This window comes from Poeciliopsis prolifica, unplaced genomic scaffold (assembly GCF_027474105.1).
Source record: "Poeciliopsis prolifica strain line A6 unplaced genomic scaffold, Auburn_PproV2 SCAFFOLD015, whole genome shotgun sequence".
Taxonomy (NCBI): domain Eukaryota; kingdom Metazoa; phylum Chordata; class Actinopteri; order Cyprinodontiformes; family Poeciliidae; genus Poeciliopsis; species Poeciliopsis prolifica.
Genome location: NW_026562390.1, coordinates 2,536,009 through 2,555,562, shown reverse-complemented (window position 1 = coordinate 2,555,562; position 19,554 = coordinate 2,536,009). Strand labels below are relative to the sequence as shown.

The 19,554-nt window shown below is 40.0% G+C and overlaps 2 protein-coding genes across 3 annotated transcripts; one reads left to right on the top strand and one right to left on the bottom strand.

Annotated features, from left to right (window-relative positions):
* Positions 1 to 318: 318 nt before the first annotated feature.
* On the bottom strand, positions 319 to 6,802 carry LOC129366682 (WD repeat-containing protein 5). The gene is made up of 14 exons (XM_055040657.1): positions 6,597 to 6,802; positions 4,384 to 4,493; positions 4,169 to 4,277; positions 3,556 to 3,629; positions 3,389 to 3,478; positions 3,209 to 3,298; positions 2,955 to 3,038; positions 2,822 to 2,877; positions 2,690 to 2,736; positions 2,096 to 2,171; positions 1,908 to 1,941; positions 1,661 to 1,735; positions 1,493 to 1,580; positions 319 to 1,257 (listed from the first exon to the last, which is right to left on the bottom strand). Exons 2-14 carry the CDS (start codon positions 4,459 to 4,461, stop codon positions 1,157 to 1,159), a joined length of 1,002 nt encoding a protein of 333 aa, XP_054896632.1. The 5' UTR covers positions 4,462 to 4,493; positions 6,597 to 6,802; the 3' UTR covers positions 319 to 1,156.
* Positions 6,803 to 7,375: 573 nt separating this feature from the next.
* Positions 7,376 to 13,170, top strand: LOC129366681 (bromodomain-containing protein 3-like). 2 transcript variants are annotated; one of them, XM_055040655.1, is made up of 11 exons: positions 7,376 to 7,625; positions 7,972 to 8,512; positions 9,481 to 9,797; positions 9,924 to 10,061; positions 10,142 to 10,277; positions 10,475 to 10,740; positions 10,827 to 10,955; positions 11,034 to 11,171; positions 12,349 to 12,467; positions 12,538 to 12,857; positions 12,945 to 13,170. In XM_055040655.1, the coding sequence occupies exons 3-11, from the start codon at positions 9,603 to 9,605 to the stop codon at positions 13,040 to 13,042; spliced, it is 1,539 nt and encodes a 512-aa protein (XP_054896630.1). In that variant the 5' UTR covers positions 7,376 to 7,625; positions 7,972 to 8,512; positions 9,481 to 9,602; the 3' UTR covers positions 13,043 to 13,170. The 2 variants fall into 2 exon arrangements, with proteins under 2 accessions (XP_054896630.1, XP_054896629.1); XM_055040654.1 differs by having other exon boundaries at positions 7,972 to 8,523.
* Positions 13,171 to 19,554: the final 6,384 nt, after the last annotated feature.

The following is a 19,554-nucleotide window of genomic DNA, read 5'->3' as shown; positions in this document are numbered from 1 at the left end:
AAATCCCAAGGCATTCCCAGGCCAGCTGAGAAACATAGTTGACCCACTCAAAGAATGGGGTAGTGATATTAGGCAGCATATTTCTTAAAATGAGTAAAAGGTTACTAAAAAATTTGAATTGCACGATAGGAGTGACATTGTTTGAGGAATACCTGAAATATGAAGCTATGAAAACTTTTCATTACAAAAAGTTGACCTCACCGGGTCAAAAACGACCCACTTACACATCAGAGGGTTAAGATCCATACAAATACACACAGAAAACTTTACAAAGTTAACTAATGCACATTTAGGTACCACAACAACTTACACATCATGAAACATACAAAACTTTTATTGGGCTGCAGATTATATCTGAGAGCTGCAAACAAGTATTCCACTGAAATCCAGATTAACTACAGAACTTGGATGTTGCTTGTTGTTTTCACACAGGTGTGTACAAGTAGAGCATAAGCAACCAAGAAGAAAAAAAATACAAAAAATCAGTACATATGTACAAATAGAACACAAGAACTGTGACTGGCTGCTGGTACAATTATGCTAAAAAATAAAATATTAAAACAAGTTTTAAAATTAACTTTCCACACCAAGTCAAACTCAGTTTCTGAGGCATTTTTGGACAAAAACAAAAAAACAAACAAAAGTGGCACAAAGCTCTGACGTTTAGGGAAAGTAAGAACGCAATATTGATACGGCTTTTTTTTTTTTTCCTTTCATTTCATCAAGACTGAAGGTTAATGTAAATAAGCCCGCTTCATTTAAATGGTACTTTACAGTCGCACAGGAACTCGAGGAACAACAAGCCTGGAAACAATTACGTTTATTGTACAGTAGCTGTTAGAAAGCAGAGAGGCAGAGTGAAAAATACTGAAACCCCTGAAGGTTCAACACGATTTACTTGTTTTCTTTAAGGAGACGAATAAACGTGACGCACGTCAGATGTGAGGAAGATCTGCACTGCGAAGCTGATGTGTGGTTGATGGGTTTGCTACTCCTTACTGAACTTCATGTACAGTTCTCTGCATCCATCCGGCGCTCCATAAAAAAAAAAAAAAAAAAAGGTCCTCTTGTCTTGCAACACAATGTAGAAAAAAAACAACGTATATTTATATAGAAAGGTGAATAGGCCAAAAATATCCCAAAAACAAAAACTGAATTAGCAGTCGCTTTTCCATAGCTTGATGGTTTTGTCGTTTTCTAAAGCAGCAGATGCGATGATGTTCTCTGTCGGGTGGCAGGCGGTCGAAATGACGACGTCTGAGCAGAGCAAGGAAAAAAATAATTTTTTTAAAGGCATGAGGTGCAAGTAATCTAGCGATACGGAGGTGGAAGCATCATGCTTTGGGCATATTTTTCCACTTGGGATTAAAATGTTTTCCTGACTGATCAAAAACATTCATTTTAATGTTAAGTCACGTTTTTCCATTTACAAAGATTTTTCGAAAGACTTCGATCTCAGCAGGGAATCAAATAGACAACTGGTGTGCTGTACCTGTGTGGCCCTGCAGTTTCTGCACAATCTCCTTCGTCTGCAGGTTCCAGATGTAAACCATGTTGTCCTCGGAGCCGGACACGATCCACTGCAGGACAGCGGCCAGAGAGTCACGTTTGGCCGCATGCGGCACCGTTCAAACTGAGACGAAACGAGACGGGGACTTACCTTCCCTCCGGTGACGGAGAAATTAGCAAAAATGCAGTACTTCTCGTTCTTATGGCCTGTGTACGTCTTCAAGCACTGGAATTGTACGAAACATTCAGAAGACGATTAGAACTGCAACAACAGGCGGCTTCACTTGTTTCAAATGGTTGAAAAAGGAAGAGCTGATTCTATTAAGCAGACTGGGTGGAAACACTTGAAAGACTCAGGAAAAAAAACAATCATTTTTTAAAAAAAGATGTTTTCTCACCTTTCCTTTGCTGTAGTCCCACAGCTTCAGCGTGCTGCAAAGACAAACCACGAACACAAACTGTAAAACAAACGCCACAGTCCAGCTACACGTGGCGTTGTGCTGCCCTCTGCAGGTGAGCATCACACACAACCCGCGCGTGATCAGCGTCTCTGAACAACTTCGCTCTGTAAATGTGCAGCACTCACTTATCCAGAGTAGCAGCCAGGATGTACTTCCCATTGGGAGAAAACTTCACAAATGACACAGGAGGGTTGTCATCGTCTGTTAGAAGCAGGAGCAACGTTGGCAAACAAATCTGAACCTGTTAGGATTTCTGTCTGTATTTTTGATTCTCATTTCATCTCTGTGATGTTTATGGTTCTCATTAGGGAGCAGCTGCAGGTGGATGTGTCTGTTATTATAATACTGACGATACCAGAAAGGATTTTAAGGTCTACTGTTGAATAATTCACATAACAGAATAACATTTTATATTTTGGCGCATCAAGAAATCATTGAAAAATTTATTTATTTCAGTAACCAAATGTATAATTTGCAGAAAATTATACATTTGTTTACATGTGACTCTTCACCAAAACTCTTGAAAGAGTTTGGCTTCACACTACATTTGTTGCTTGTGTACCTTTGCCTTCCCTCACTTTTTCCTTCCACCAAACTTTCTAAAGTCAAAACTCATCACCAAGTACAAGAATCACTTTTGGAATCCAGTCATCAAATGAATTCTTAGCGATGTAAAGTTCTATTGGTTTGCATCTTTAGTTTTTAGTGACTGATCTTACCAATGAGAGTTTTTAAACACTGCCCCGACGCCGTGTCCCAGATTCGGCTGAAATGTAAACAAAACTGTTAGTTAACAAGATGAACACAAATAAAATAAAATAAAAACAGAATCTCAGAGTGGAGCGTTTTACCAGAGTCCGTCGTAGCTACTGGACACGATCAGAGAGCCGTCTCTGTTGAAGTGAACCTGCAGATTTAAGCAGATTTCACGTCTTCCTGTTTCAGTCCAACGGGATGAATAAGAAGAAACAGAATCCAACTCACAGCAGAGACGGGATCGGAGTGAGCTGGCAGTGTTTTCAAACACTTCCCGGTCTTCACGTCCCATATCCTCACACTCTCGTCGAACTAGACGGCAAAAAGGAAAGAAAAACAAAAACACACACACACACCAGATGAGTGTTTCAGTCACAGTCACTAAAGCTTTGCTGCTAGTGGGAGAGAGCTCTGGCTGCAGTCCAACATCTGCTCCGTGTTTCTGATGGAGTGTTGTTGCCAGGAGCTGCGAGCGCACTCACCGATCCCGACACGATGAGGTTGGACTGCGGGTTGAAGTTGCAGCAGAACACGTAGTTGCTGTGGCCCTTCAGGGTTTTTAAGCACTTTCCCTGGATTCAGAAGAAAATGTTCAGTCTCACATCTGCTAATCGCAGCGCCGAGGGTTCGACGCTTCCTCTCGACCGACTGAGCAACCTTACCGAGTTGACGTCCCAGATTTTCAGGGTTTTGTCGTCGGACGCCGACACCAGCAGGTTGGAGTCCGAGGACCACGCCACGTCAGAGATGCCCTGCGGGTTCAGAACCAAAAGTCACAAACGAGTTTTAAAGACAAACCTGCTCAGACAGAAAGTCCGGTTCCACTCACCAGCTTGTGTCCGGATATGGTTTTCTCAAACTTTCCATCGTACGCGCCCCAGATTTTTATGAGTTTATCAGCAGCTGCAGCAGACACAGAGACTCAGTCAGGACTTTTTGGAAAACAACCTTAAAACTAATGCTGGCGAATCTGCTGAGAGTAGCAAGATAAGTCTGCAAATCACAGATGGCTATTTTTATAACAGAGGACTGAAAATCTTTTGTCGGCAACGTTGACCTAAAAGGAACTTATTTCAATGTGTTTCATGTAATAAATTTGTGCTGCAGGTCATGAAAAAAATATAATCAACTGACTTGTACTGAATCCGTTTTCTCGGACTGCTTGTCTAGTTATTCAATATCATCGCTACAATAGCGGAAAAAAGAAACTGATATCATGACAAGATCTGAAGCTCAAAAAACTTTGCAAATTATTGAAGTTTTCCTGTTAAGATCACAAAGTTGACGTCTGAATTATGCTCCTACGCTGCTATGGAGTGTGTTCAGTCTCACATCTGCTAATCGCAGTTTTATACAAATTAACATTTCAATACTTTACTGGCATCAGTATCACATTAGGATCAGGCTCAGACTAGAATCACGATGATGTGTAATGGACTCACATGAGCTGGCGAGCCATTCTCCGCTCGGGCTGAACTTGACGGACGACACGGCCTTAGTGTGTCCTGCTAATGTGAATTTCAGGCTGTAGTTTGGCTTCGCAGGCGCAGACTGTGAACAGGAGCAGCAGAAAAGATTAGCGCGGCCGCAGTGGTCGGGCAGTCTGCTGGGACGAGACAAACAGGAAGCGGGATTGATGGTTTTTGATTCGTCGGACCTTGCTTTGGCTGGCAGACGCTGATGGAACCACTGGGGGCTTAGTGTCAGTCTCTGGTTTCTTGTCTTCTGTTGCCATGGTGAGGACACTAACATTGATTGCACGCTAACCTGAAGTAGAGAACAAACAGGTAAGTGATTTGCTATCATTAATAAGTCTTTGAAAAGGAAATGATAATCTTTGATTTTCAGTATTTATATTCCTGATTGGACTAAAAGGCTTTTTACCTCAGAAATTTAACAAACTTTCATTGCACTCTAATGTCCTGAACAGTAAATATGCTTAGACAATGTAATGTTCTTTAAAAATACTTCATAAAACTCAGAAGATTAAGAAGAAGTCAATAAAGTATCAAAACACGCAGTCCTCCGGATCCCATCATTTAGGTTCCTCTCATCCCTCTGGCTGGTCCAGATGGATGTTGGTTCCGGTTCTGCTTGGAGTTTTTTTTTTTTTTTTTTTTTTTACTGTTATCAGGAGGTAATTTCTCCCCACTGTCGCGTGACGCTTGCTCAAGATGGGACGGCCAAGATTTGATGCCATCAGTTGGACCACTTCTTGTTGAGCAGACAAATTCAATCATCTTAAGTTGAATTCTTCACACATGTGCGACAACTGTCTGCAGATGTATTCAAATTAGACATTCTTGCTTGATGAAAAGTGATTTGCTCCAGGTACTGTGAGCTGGAACTATATGACATAATATTCTGATGTTGAATATTGTTATGCTGCGATAGACTGGGGACCTGTCCAGGGTGTACCCCGCCTCTTTCCCCAAAACGTTCGCTGGAGGGAGGCACCAGCACCCCTCCCAACCACACTACGGACAAGGGTGTACAGAAAATGGACGGATGGAATATTGTGATGATAGCTCACATTTAACTCTCCCTGGCCTTTCTGAAATCACTCAAATCTGTAGTAAATCATGGTCATAAAGGACAGTGAAAGTCCATTTTAATGCCCAAATATATCATTGAAAAGCAGAGTTCCAACAGATGTATTCTCATGCAATAACAATGTAGTATTCTACTTGAACTTGACAGAGGCGTTTTTCCTCAGAGTAGTGTGAAACTCATTTAGATGGAAAAGAAAAAGAGCAGAAGAAAAATTTGGACTTAAATTCCACTTATATCGTAAGTACAACAGTCCACTATAATACCCTAAATGCACGGTTTCTTAAACATTAATTTGAGACCTGAAACTCTTTTCACTTTTTATGTATTAGACTGATCTCTTTAGAGAGTATGATATTGTACTATAATTAATTAGACTTTTAGGTTTAATAAAGGACTTTTAAAGTCCTTAGTTAAAGCTACATAGTTTTCTATGTAAATTGGGGAGCATATTAACTGATTTTCTTGTCTTCACTCAGGTGTTTACATTTATTCTGCATTCAAAACACCGCGACTGTTTAATATCTAGACAACAACCGTGACTGTTTATGTTTAAATTAACTTTCAAATTACATCATTTGTTCGAACATAGAGATTTCATCTGAAATAGTCGACATTCCTAAAGAAAGGGAATTAAACTACCGGCCTTCTGACAACGAACATGCAGACTACTGATTTTAAAAGATGCGCTCACTAAACGGCTTGCTAGCACAACGATTAGCTACTTTTACGCACAGCTTCAAAGTTTTACCAGCGTCGCTACATCTCTAACCTTTAAACGTCTTTGCCGTATTCAGTATTTGTCATAACGAAATTTAATTGGGAAGTAATGTGGCTGTTTACTGTTGCCAACTGCTTAATAAATGCCTGTAATAGCTCAACCGTTACGCTACACAGTTAGCTACCGCAGCTAGCTTCAGTCAACTAACGTTAAAATGTTCATATTTTGAGAAAGGAATAGGTATAAACACCTTTAACAATCATCTTGTTGAATTTAAGGCTACTATTAAACACGAGGTGATTTATGCATGTTCGCTGGAATAAAGTAAAATGTGGAAAAGTAACATTAAACAAAGAGCAAGACGGGATCTCTTCGTTGCGTTTCGGTGGCACTCAACGCTGAAAACAGATAGTATTCCAAAGGCGGCTACATATAATGTGAACCGGGTTACTAAAACAAGTTAACCGACGAAAAAACACAATTTTTTTACAAAAAGCGAGTAGTGGCCTTATCGTGCTGCGCTGTTGACAAGCAGCAGCCAAGAAGGGGGGCCATCTTCCATTCAAACAATGAGATTTTGCTTATATGCTAATACTCACGAGGATTGATGCTGCTGCACAGTCAGGTATTATTTCATCGGAAAGTAGGAAAAAGGGGAGGAAAAGCCGTACAGTGAAGGAAAAGGCCCTGCTGATCGGCTAAGCCAAGCAGCTCCTTCTTAATGTTTGCGTTGAGCTGGGAAGACCTGCGAGGAGAAGGAGAAGCGGGGAATGTGGTCTGCTAAGATTCTGCGCAAGCGCGTTACGAGGGTTAAGGTACGGGACCTCACAAGGATCAAAAGTCTGCCTGAGCGCAGTTATTTAACGCTGTATTAGTAAACTTGTGTTATTCTCCGTTATTTGGTTTCAGGATAGAAATGTATTTTGAAACTATTACATAAGTGGGTTTTGGTTCAGTAATTGTGTAACAAAAGAAAATAAAAAAAGGTCTGTAATACTTTTATTGTTACAGATTTATACTTAGAACTTCTTTGTTGCAGGCAGAAAAAAAACAAGTTCCAATATTGTTAGTTAGAAGTCCCAAGTTCAATTTCATAATTTAATATTATAAATTTATTCATTAACTTCTGTACAAATTGTTAAAGCAAAAATATGTTCGTCTCGTCTTTTTTAATGTCTTATTTTGATGTTTAAATACTTAATAATATGGGTGTTTCACACTTTGTTACAGTTTTGTGTCCATCTACAATATTTGAATCTAACCAGAGACAATGTTCTGTTTATGTTGCGCCTGATCAACAAAACAAAAATTCTTCATTATGCATATGACAATAACGCAAAAAAGGTTTTAGAAGAACGTGGAGACAGATGGTCTCAGATTGTGCACAGTCTCTCTGTTGCAGCACCAGCACAAGATTCCAACCCCCACTGCCAAACACATCCAAGATACAGAAGAAAAGCAAAAACTGAGAGAAAACAGGATTAATTTATTGATCCAATTGACACCCACACCTCGTAACATCTCACATAGTCTGTAGATTCACCTCCTCGACACATCACACCCTCTGCCATCTTGGCTAAATGGATATCACAAAGGATGAAGTCCTGACAAGATGGCGCTCTGGGAAGGTAAGTGTTGTCAACACCTTGCAGTGACACAACACATGTCCTGATTCACAATAGCAAATAGAGTCCACAGGCACTCTAAGTCTTTGCCACAAAACAACATAAAATTGGTAGTTTGCGTTTCTTTCTCCCATTCCAAAAATGGTCGGAAATTATAATTGAAGAGTCAAGTGGGATAAAGGATTATTTGTGCAAGATGGTTCTATTGGAATATGTGCAATTTTAAAATGTGAATAGCCTGCATGTGCAGCATGACAAATGGATACTCAAGTAGTCACTGTGCACAAATGGTTTATGTATTACCCACAATGTTTATGTTTGTTTTGTATACTTTTTTTTTTTCTTGTAGACCAACATCAACAGGAAGTAATCTCTCAGGCGAGCCTAGGATTCATGTACTTGGATTTCTGGAGCTATCTATCTTCAGATGGCTCGCTCTCCATTCGGTGTTTCGACGACCCGCAATGGGAAGCCGACCCCGCGCTTGAGAACCGCTGCTCTGGAACCTCCGGTTCAACAGGTGGCGGTGTGAAGAGAAACGCCCCTCCCTACCTCCATTCCTGCTCCAGCCATGTCAGCTGCTGATCAGTTAGTTTTCAGTTGGGACCCCACTTCTGCGCTCTGAAGTCAGTCTAACTCGGCTCTGATTTCATTTCCCCTCAGTTACAACTTTCTTGAGTCAGAAAAAAAAAGTATTCAGAAGATCACTTCAGCTCCCTCTAAAGAGAAAAAAGAGTTCATAAACCCTTCAGCTTTTGTTCAACCGTTATTTTTCTGGTCAGTTGTTGTGAAGGATACTTTTGCTTCGTTAAATGACAACACGAAGGTTCAGCGTGAGGACTTCCTAAACTAGAAGTCGGCCACGACAAAACCAAGAAAGGCTACTCCAGGTTGGCTTCATGTATGTGAAACGGATTTATACCGATAAATATTGAGCTTTTGGGGGGGGGGGTTGTCGCTTAAATCCGCTAGTTAGTAGCACTTTATGAAACCAGCTAGCCAAGTTGAGCTAGCGAGTGTTGCTGTAACGTCACTATGTTACCACTATTGTGTTTTCTTTATGGGGGGGGAAAAACGCTTAAAAATGCCCAACAGTTACCAGTATTCAGTAAAAGATACTTTGTATTATTTCGACAACATCCAGTGCTGTTCGTTGCTGTGAACGAGTTTACCGTTTCAGTGACTGTTGGTTGAACTCTTCTTTGAACTTGCTCGATAAAACCAAAGTACTTGGACTGAGATTTATTTCAAAAATCCCAGTGACAGTCATTCAAAATGTGTTTCTTTTTGTGACGTCCAGCATTTTCGGTGTTTTTTATGCTATTGTTGAAACGACACATTCCTTCACAAAATAGCATCCCATAAAAATGAACATTTTAAAACGGATTTTCCCATGATGGCCCAAATTGTCAGGTTTAGAGCACTTTCTGGGTTCAAAATAATTTGCTTCAATAAAAAAAAGAGAATAATATATTCCTAAAGGGTTTTTTTCCTGCTTAATGAGACCTGGTGTTTTAATGATAGCACAAATCTGTTCTATTAAAACACTAAAATTTAATTTCCCAATTTGTTCCTTGTTTTTGTATGATTATGTCAGCCAATTTATTGAGCTAATTCCATTAAATGAAAGTTAGTCTTAGAATATACAGATTTGTTAGACAGACTGAAGTATTTATTTCAGTTAATTTAGGTTATGATGGCATAAAGCTATTGTACAAACACATATAAGGTGAACAAAAAGGGCAGAGGCAAGCTTAACAAAACCTCTACAATTTCCTAGCAGACAATTGTGATGTCTCAATAAACCACAGCATTGTTAGAAGTGCACCGTTTCAACTGTTTGCTCTTTGATAAACAGGTAGTGTGGCATGAAAACTATGCATGAAGCAGGCTGGCGTTCCCTTGGACTCTCAACTGAGCTGAAAGGCACACGCTATCCGGCTAAAACGAGATAACGGCGAACCCCGTTTCACCCGCATCATGTCCTCCGACGCTGAGCCTGATCCCAAAATGCTTGAGAATCCTCCTCCTCCAGAGGTGACCAATCCCAACAAGGCTGGCCGACGGACCAACCAGCTGCAGTACATGGAGAAAGTGGTGGTGAAAGCTCTGTGGCGGCACCAGTTCGCTTGGCCGTTCTACCAGCCTGTTGATGCAGTCAGTCTCGGCCTACCAGTGAGTAATCTGTTTTGGGTTTTTTTTTTTTTAGCTCACATTGTTGCCAGATAAAAACTGCCCTGCATTGTCAGTCATGCCTGGACAGGCTGTCTCTTGCATCCAAACTCGCCTCTATTTTAACAGGACTATCATAAGATCATAACATCTCCCATGGACTTGGGCACCATCAAGAAACGCCTGGAGAACAACTACTACTGGAGTTCAAGCGAATGCCTGCAAGACTTCAACACCATGTTTACCAACTGTTACATATATAACAAGGTTAGGAGCTTCTTGGTTTAAAGAAGGTAAAGTCCTGGATATGTAAGTCCTAACAGATTTTTCTCAATCCTCCTGTGCAGCCTACCGATGACATCGTGCTGATGGCTCTTGCCTTGGAGAAGATTTTCTTGCAAAAGGTTTCCCAGATGCCTCAGAAAGAGGAGGAGATTGTTTCTCATACGGGCAAAGGGAGGGGCAAAAGAAGCATCCCTTCAGGTAATGTCGTCGCTTCTGCAAACGGCTGAGGCGAGGTGAGGCATATTGCGCATTGCAAAACAATTTGTACTCAAATTCTGTCACATTATAATCATAAATCATTGTCTACTTGCACTGCATATGTGTTGGTCTGTATTGTGGTTTGACACAATCGAAAAATTTCAACAGATGTGATTACCCTCTGCTGCTCCTTTCAGAAAAAAGGATGAGGCCTGAAAGCGTGCGCCGAGCCACCACTCCTACCAAGAGCAACTATGAAGCAAGGGACGTTCCAAACCCAAACACAGAACATGGAGGACTGAGGGAACAGCTGAAGTACTGCAGCAACATCCTGAAGGAGATGCTGTCGAAAAAGCATTCCGCCTACGCCTGGCCGTTCTACATGCCTGTAGACGCTAAAGCTCTGGGGATTCACGATTACCACAACATCATCAAATGCCCAATGGATCTCAGCACTGTGAAAGTAGAGCTACTTTTTTTTTTTCTTTATCTTTTTGTGGATTGAAGTGTAATCTTGGCATCACTTAAAAGATTTCTGTTCACCTGCAGAAAAAGATGGATGGAGGAGAGTACCAGGACGCTCAGCAGTTTGCTGCAGATATCCGCTTAATTTTTTCCAACTGCTACAAGTACAACCCCTCCCATCACACTGTGGTCGGCATGGCCAGAAAGCTTCAGGTGTGTTGCGAATTATAATACTGTATTATTTTTTTTAGTAATTCTTTCCATTTCATGCTTGCTTATGGATGCTTGAAGGGAGTGTTCGAACAGAGGTTTGCTAAGATGCCAGATGAGCAAGTGGGGGTCACTGCTCCCAGCTGCACCATCGGTAGTTTGGACAGATCTGAGTCGACAGTGGGGGACTCCGCCCGGTTTGCTGAGGCACAAAAACAGGTGGGTTTCATCTGAAAGAAAAAAGTGATTATTTTTCATAAAATCAAAGATGTCGCAATAGATGCTCACCTGACAAATCTATGAGATTTACAGTAGATCTGAGAGATGACGCGGTTTTATTGTCCGATAAGCCGATTCTGCGTTGTTTTGTGGCTGCATTTTGTATTGTTTTATTTACAATGTGAAGGAATTTAGAATGCCAAAACGTTTGAAACAGAAAGTTGCCCAGAGTGCCCTCCACTCAACATATTCATGAAAACCCACCTTGACAATGGACTTTGCGGAGTCATCTATGTATTTATTTATTTATTATTGACATAAAATGTGTTCTTTTCCATTTTGCAGAGTAGTTTAAAGAAATAGGCCCATAAACAAGGGTGATTACTAATTCTACTTGTTTAAAAGACATTTTATCAGTATGTTTTCTAGTGTGTTACTAAAATACACTTAAATCAATGGTTAGATGTTTTGTTACAATTTTATTTCATTGCAATAAAATATATATTTCTTAAGGCACATGTTCTCCGGGGGTGCTAATGAACGGAAGCTGCTATTTGTAACATAAATATTGAGTTGTGAACTGTGTTGCCTTTCCTTGCAGATGTGCCCAGAGCCATTTTCACACATGCACTTAAATGTTCTAGAGATGTTCCTGATTGGTGAAAAGTGTGTCAACGAATTTCCACAACGTCCGGTTTGGACGCCTGGAAGACACTTTTCGTTTGAGTTAAATGTCTGGAATATCAGCGGGTGAGATGGCAGATGTCGCAGAGTGTTTTTACTGCAAGTTAACCATCGTGCTTGCAGATCAAAATGGCTGCTTCAGTCTCCTTTCTGCTCTCCTGATTTGTTGATCTCTGCTTGGATTTTGCCAGGAAGGAGATGTAGTGAAAACATCTGTAACCTAATGTGTAGTGAGAGATTTCCCCAGTGTATTTTTGCGTTGTGTTCTGCCATTCCACCACATTTCTGGAGTCTTCCTAACAGAAAATGTCTAAATCAAAACCTGCTAGAACATTCTCTAGAACCCTGGTGTTCATGTGTGAAACGGCTGCATTTCTTTGTTCACTATCCAGTTTTCAACTTCTTTGGCTTCTTGGTGCTTTTAATTGTTTTGGAGCTTTATTAGAAAGGCTTCACCACATATACATAATGTTCTGGTGTTTTTTCTGCCTAGCAAAAGACAGTTGACGAACAGCATGCAGCCGTTTCTCAAACCCCAAAACTGCGGAAGGAGAATGACCAAAAAGAACATGGCGGGGATCTAGCTAAAAGTGCTTCAAACCGTATAGTTAGGTATGATTATTGGCTTACTCCTGTGTCTATACATTAAATACAAGTTTACTCATACTTTCTCTAATTTCAGGAATCCATTGAAAGACAACAATGATTGGGATTTGAGAGGGAAAACTTTGCTGGCTACGCAAGAGGAAAGACGGGATTCAGACGATAAAGCCTTGCCGATGACGTATGAGGAAAAACATCAGCTGAGTCTCGACATCAATCGCCTTCCTGGGATGAAGCTGGCCCGAGTGGTCGAAATCCTTCAAGCGTCGGAGCCTACCATGTGCACCACGAACCTGGATGAGATTGAGATCGACTTTGAGTTACTAAAGCCGTCCACTCTGCGGGAACTCGAGCGATATGTCAGATCCTGCCTGTTCAAGAAATTCAAAAAATATCAAAGTAAGTAAAGCATATCGGCACAAAGCTATTCTTGAATAATTAGATAGTAAGATTTTGATAGTGCTTTGCTTCCTTTACGTTCTACAGGGAAGGCCAGCAAAAGTGCCTCTCAGTCTGTCAGCACAAGCAGCAGTTTGTCAGATTCTGCCTCCACAAACTCCAGTTCAGAAGACACTGACTCATAATCTTTCTTGTTCTCTATTTATATCTCGCTCTGAGGACCAAAAGTTGTTACATGTTAAATGTTTTTATTTTTTTGATCTGTTTCTGTATATATTTTAATAGTTGAAAATAAACCTTTCTACCTTTTTTATTCAGTGTTTTTTATACTGTATAACGTCTTAAAAGTTTTCAAGAATCGTTTTATGGTGTTCTTTTTAACATTTATTCAATAAACTTTGCCATTGCACTATTAGGTTTTTTTGACAGCTTTTCACTTAGGATCATAAAATATTGGTATAATTTAAGCCTGTTGCTGAAATTAAAGATGCATTTGTCCTGATTTCTAACATTGCATAGGCAGGAGTTTTTCTGTTCACCTATGGAGTTACTCAGGGCTCTATATTCTTTCCCTTGTTTGATGTGATGTACAGGTGCAAAAGCAGCACAGATAATGTTTAGAGTGGCCATAACAAATTCCTTGTACTTATTTTTTGTAATATGTGTTTTTAGTAAATTATTATTGCTGTCCCAAAGGTCAGAGAGCCAAGGAAAAGTCACCATGTCTACCAGAACTGAAACACTTGACCCACTGTACAGTTGTATCCTGACACCAACACTGCTCTGAACCCGATGAACAAAGGTGCCATCTTATTTTGTGAAATAGTTTTAAATGAACTGAAGCCTCAAAAAATGAAAAGCAGAAGAAAACTTTCACATAATTTCTTTAAAAACGATGAATGAGGATTTTTGTTGTTGTCGATGGTTCCACGATTTCTTTTTTGAAGTAGCCAGGGACAGCAGCTGTGGTTAGAGTAATATTCATCAGGCAGAGAAAGACAGAGACATCTGTTGGACCAAAGGAGGACTTCAGTCAGAGATAAGAAAATTCACATTAATCATTTTAAAAAGGGTATTGAGCTAGAGTAGTGTTCGGTTTCTTTTTTGACCATTTTCTATAGTTTTTCAAAGTATTTTTATGAATAGATTGATTAAAAAGTTTGGAAAACTGATTAGTTATACAGTACATGGGTTTGTTCCATAATCATTAAAATAAAGGACTGAATGGATGAGAAACAGTTGTAACAAAAACAAGAAACCCTAACATTTATTTCCTTTCATACCTTATTACTAAGATATATTACCTTAGTAAATGTGTCAGGTGCACATTATTTTTAAAAAACGTGGTATTTTGAAGCTAGATTTGTCTATTTAAACCCTAAACAACATGATGCCCCAGTGGATTATATCGTAGGCTGCCCCAGTCATTGTTGACTCATGGTTGCTAAAAACTTTACAAGACCGACTAATTTTAGTGACAGCGGGTGTAAAATATTGAATAAAGTGTCGTGCTACATCACTGACTTTATTTTCACTCTTACATTTATTTACCTTTATTCCACGCAAAATTACAAGTGGATCGTCCATATTGTCTCCAAGTGCAACCTAAGTTTTACAATGATCCGATCGCTCTCCGCGGTTCTGAACTGGTTTGAATTTGCGTTCGGGCAAGTCCAATCTCCAGGTGTTAGATGTCTATGTTGCTGGGACATCCTGCACAATGAGGATGACCCAAAACACAAGAGTCTGAGACCCAAACACAAGAGTAAATCTGAGAATTGAGAGTCTGGGAGAGTCCAACCCAGACATTGATCTCTTTGAGTAAATTCAATTCAGTAGGTTGTTTCCCAGAGTATGAAAACAGGCTTGACTTCAAAATGTGTGTCTTAATACAGGAGTTTCCCTTTTTGAATTGGAATACTGAAATAAATGACATTTTCAGTGATTTGCTAAGTTCCATTTATTCGATCTGTGCTGCATGAACATAACAACAGGCAGCTGATGCCTGCAGAATCTAATAACACCATCTTTTTCCACCGTCTGTGAATGGTTAGACTGTGACAAAAAGCTGCACTGAATTACACATTAGCCGTGCTTCCAACAGGCCTGCCAACTGCTCTGCACAAACTGGCACAGTCCAGTCCTAACAGCTGGTCCTGCCACCAGCTTCTGCTCCACTGGATCGCAGCATGTGGGTACTCTGAAGCACTCCATATCTGCAGTTGGGGGAGTTTTAGAGAAGAAATATGGCATTGGGGCGCTGGCTGAGAAAAGACTAAGCAGTTCAGGAGTCTGCCAGGAGGGGGCTATCATGGATCAGCTTAGAGGTCTCTTCACTTTGTGAGATTTTAAATAAGCAGGAGTTTGGTTGCGACTACGTATCCAATGCTTTTCTTACATTTTTGTTTGCATAAAATATTAAATCTAGCTTTAATTCAAACTTTAGTTTTATGGGGAAAAGCCTGCTGTCCTTCTGAGCGCATGCTGCAGGATGATTCACTCTCTGTGACCCTCATTCCCATCATGCCATGTGGAAAATGCCATCCTGCAGCGCACAACAGCCTCAGGTCATGATCGATCGGTTCCACACCTCTAATGACAACAGGTCATTTCTCCCATTGCTGGCCCCGCTGCCACGCGTCCAACTCCCCGTATGATGCACAAGATTGACCGCTTTGATTAGCTGGTGTCTGCTTTTCTTTTGACACCCCCATTAAAACCAGCAGGAAGCAAATGAAAACACAGTTACTGTCAATGTTGCTCTGGAGCGAGATCCACTGAGTGAAATCCAGATGAACACACTTCAGTTTGGTGCTCAGTTCATACTAATGTGGCATCTTAATTGAAAATTAGCTGATACTGTTCTCTGAGAAGCCAGAGCCTCTTCTGCTTAATATGCTCAATTTGTATGAGGCTTTATGGTGCTTATTAATCTGTTCTAAAGCCATTACTTATGGTTGGAGAAGTTCTGCTGAACTGGTTGATTTTTAAAGACTTGTGTCTCATGCACAGAGCATGCTCAGTTCAGAAAGCTGCAAAGGAAGCAAAGAAGCAAACAATGACATTGACCCTGCAGCTCTGGACTGAATCTGGAACACTGTTTATCATACCTTATCTCTGCCAGGCATGAGTACATTCATTCATTCCATCTTTTTTTATTTTGTAATAAAATTTATTTATTTGTTGTAGATCATTCCATCTTCATTTCTTACTTATTTTATATTTATACTTGTAATGTACCGCTACTTGTTTGTTGGCTTGTTTATGCTATGCGTTATTTGTTTTATGCTTTCATTCATTCGTTTAATTAAGTGTTTTTCCACCCCCCCTTCATTCTTTGATTCTTTGGATCTGTTCTTCGGTTCTTTCTACTTATGACTCCTTTAGTCCTTCACTGCATGCCACTTGTTAGGGTCCATCACTCACTCCGGACCACTTCCTCCAGTGTCAGGGTAATAAAACCCCTAATCATGCAGCCCTGGAGAAAGGATGAAACCAAACAAGCCTTAAATGGCTACCCTCCTTGTATTTTCCTGAAATAATTTGGCCTCGGTGCGTCTGTCTTGAGAAGATTCAGATTGTTTACTTTTAATAGAAACTGTTGAGAGCAGCATATTGCCATAATTGCTTTAGAACCACAGTCTGGTGGTGCTGAAAGCCACAAGATTCCTTGGGAATAGCTGCAAGTTGATTCTCTGTCTCTTCCACTGACACTGATTCCCTGTCAGCATAGCAACACAGTGAACAAGCCGCCTGCATGGAAACTTAAAAGCCATGTTTTAGGCTCACAGGACGAGAAAAAGCCCTTAAAGGTTAAGTGATCTCATGACTCCGTGGCCACACTCAAAGAGTATTTATATATCACAGATTTCACTGTGCAAAGGCCATCCTTTTATGCAACTCCCTCGTCTTCGTGAGAATAGCACTGCATATTGAAGCTCTCAGAGTTAAATGTCTTGCTGTGATATAATGAGGTGCATTAAAACACAGCCTCGGCTCTCATTAGCAGTCATTCTCTGTTCTGATATCAGGGCCTCTTAAATGTCAGGGCGGTTGGAAGTTCAGGGAAGCCTTCGCTAAGAGGTTGTAACATCAGGGGAACCACAAAGACGAAAATTTTCCGAAGCTTTCATTTCACATTTAGCTCCTAGCAAGTTTTCCTGCCTCCTCGACTTCACAGTTTGTCAGGCTAGACGAATGTATCTTCATAAAATTTTATCTGCCAGACCAACACAAAGAAGAGCTTAATTAGGAAGTGGAAGAAAAAAATGATTAAATTTAATTCAACTTCAAAAGTACTTTATTCGTCCCAAATAGAAATGACATGTAGCTCATATTAACTCGAAATTCTTCAAAAAGTTATTGTGGATGGTGATGGCTGTGGACAGGAAGGATCTGCTTTTTACTTCCATTTCCCAAAGTTTGTGTCACTCAATCACATAAACTATCAAATAGATAAATATTTGTGGTTGACCAAATGTGGAAAAAAATAAAATAAAATAAATTTATAAAAAATGAGGGGACATGAATCATCTAAAACAGATATGCTTGGTCATATATGTGGAGGAAAGCCAGCTTTGTTTTGAGCCGGAAGATAAATTAGCTGAAAATGTTCCATCCCAGTGGGAATCCTGGAGCTGGGGAGGCGCAGTGATGAGTGAGCAGAGAGCATAATGAGACATGACAAAAGCCATTTAACCATGAACAGGTGGCATACTGATGTTAGTGGCAATTAAGTGTTTAATTGACCATTTGTGATTGTTTGATTTACAAAAATGACATTTCGGCAGAAATGGAAAAAAAACCCGACCTGAACGATCCGAGGACGAGTGAGATATTTGGAAAGAACAGCAATAGTACAAAGCTGTTGACTCTGCTGAATCGCAGCAGGCGTTTGGCCGTGTCCGTAATAGATTTTAGAGAGAATAAAGAAGAGGGCATGGATTTTTCTCTCTTTTTTTCCCCCTGTAAAGTATGGCAGACACAAACAACATATTGACCTGCTTGCTGAAAACCAAAGTGGGGAAACTTAAGCTTGCATGAGTTGATATTTGGAACACTTTAGAGGCAGCAGGTGTAAGTTTTAAATACCAGCAGCACTGGCATTCAATCGCCTCCTCAACTAAAACCCAATAAGTCTTCTTGTTTTGGCTGCATCATCACTGCAGAGGTAAAAAAGTCTAGCTCTTTAAACATTTCGTGCTGCACTCTGTGCTGTAATATCTTTGTGTTTAAAAACAGCAATGATGGAAACCTGGGTGGATTTTTCTCAGATTTAGCCCAAGGTAGAAATTGGCTTTCATCAGCTTGAAATATCTGAGTGATCAGTTGTCTGCTATCAAATACTCAGTTCAGATTAAGAATTTCACAAAGCACTTTATAAATAAATTATATAAACTGGACAGTTTGGCAAATTTACTGAAAGGACAACATGGCGATGGCCAGGCAGGCTAACATGAGGCTGACCGCAAAACTAGACCAACAAGGACTAGTTTTGTTCTACATGTGACAACAGTCTCCTCTACTTTCCATGTGTCTAGGATTGTGAAATAAGTACCTGCTAGAAACCTGGAGATGAAGAGGGATTTTATTTTTCAGAATGATAGCGAGTCCAAACGTGCTCCTCACATCCGAAGTCATTGTAGAAAGATGACACAAGTGAAGAACAAATAAAGTTTTGCCATGGCTGAGCCAGAGTCCAGAAATAAATTCAATTGAAAATCTGTTCGGGTTACATGACAGGGAAATATTACCAAGAAGAGATGGAGCGTTACTAGACTGCAACCGAAGGAGAATGAATGCTAAGATTGAATCAAAAGGTGCTTTAGGAAAGTAGTGGTTGAAAGGTGGCATGATTCTGTAAGGTTATTGCTTTTTATTTATTTTTTCTTCAAACTGATTTTCGGCTGTCATGGACACAGACCCCATAACGCCGCTTTTTACTGCAAGGAGATTTTTAACATAAAATGGAAATAACTTGACATGCATGTAAAGAATACCACCTGTCGGAACGAATTGATAGTTAAATATAAAATACTTTTATTTGAAAGAAAACATTCACGCTGGGTTAAAATGTCAAAGAACCGTGTGGGAGGAAGTACTATGAAGGTGGAACATGAGGGTGGGGACTTCTCTTTTTATGAAACTGAAGTTTTGTGGTATATGGATGAAAATAAAAACACTTCCAAAACCTTCACATGTTTGTTAGAAAGGTGGAAATAAAGATACATTTTTCCAGCATCTGAGTCCAAGCATACACCCAAATCAATAAAAATTGGCTTCATGAAAGGAAAATTGCAGTTTTGGAATAACATAACTGAGTGCAGTGATAACTAACTAACTAACAGTACAGGAAGGATGACCTCCCAATATAATTGAGTAAAAGTCTTTAAAGACAAGGTGCCCATGCGGTTAGACTCCTACCCAAGCAATAAAAGCTGAAGTTAAACCAAAAGCTTTACAAATAAGGAGTTGTACATGCATACTTTGCAGCTGGACCATTGCTTTTATTTCTCCATTTTGCAAACGTTTGTTTTTTTTCTGTTAAATAAATGTTTTGTAAATAATTAATTGAGTCTGCACTTACATAATGTTTCACTCCCATTTATTTATAATCAGTGTAGGAGGAAGACAAAACAAAATCTTAATTGAACGCCTGCAGTTTGCACATTATCCATCAGGGGGCGATAGACAACTC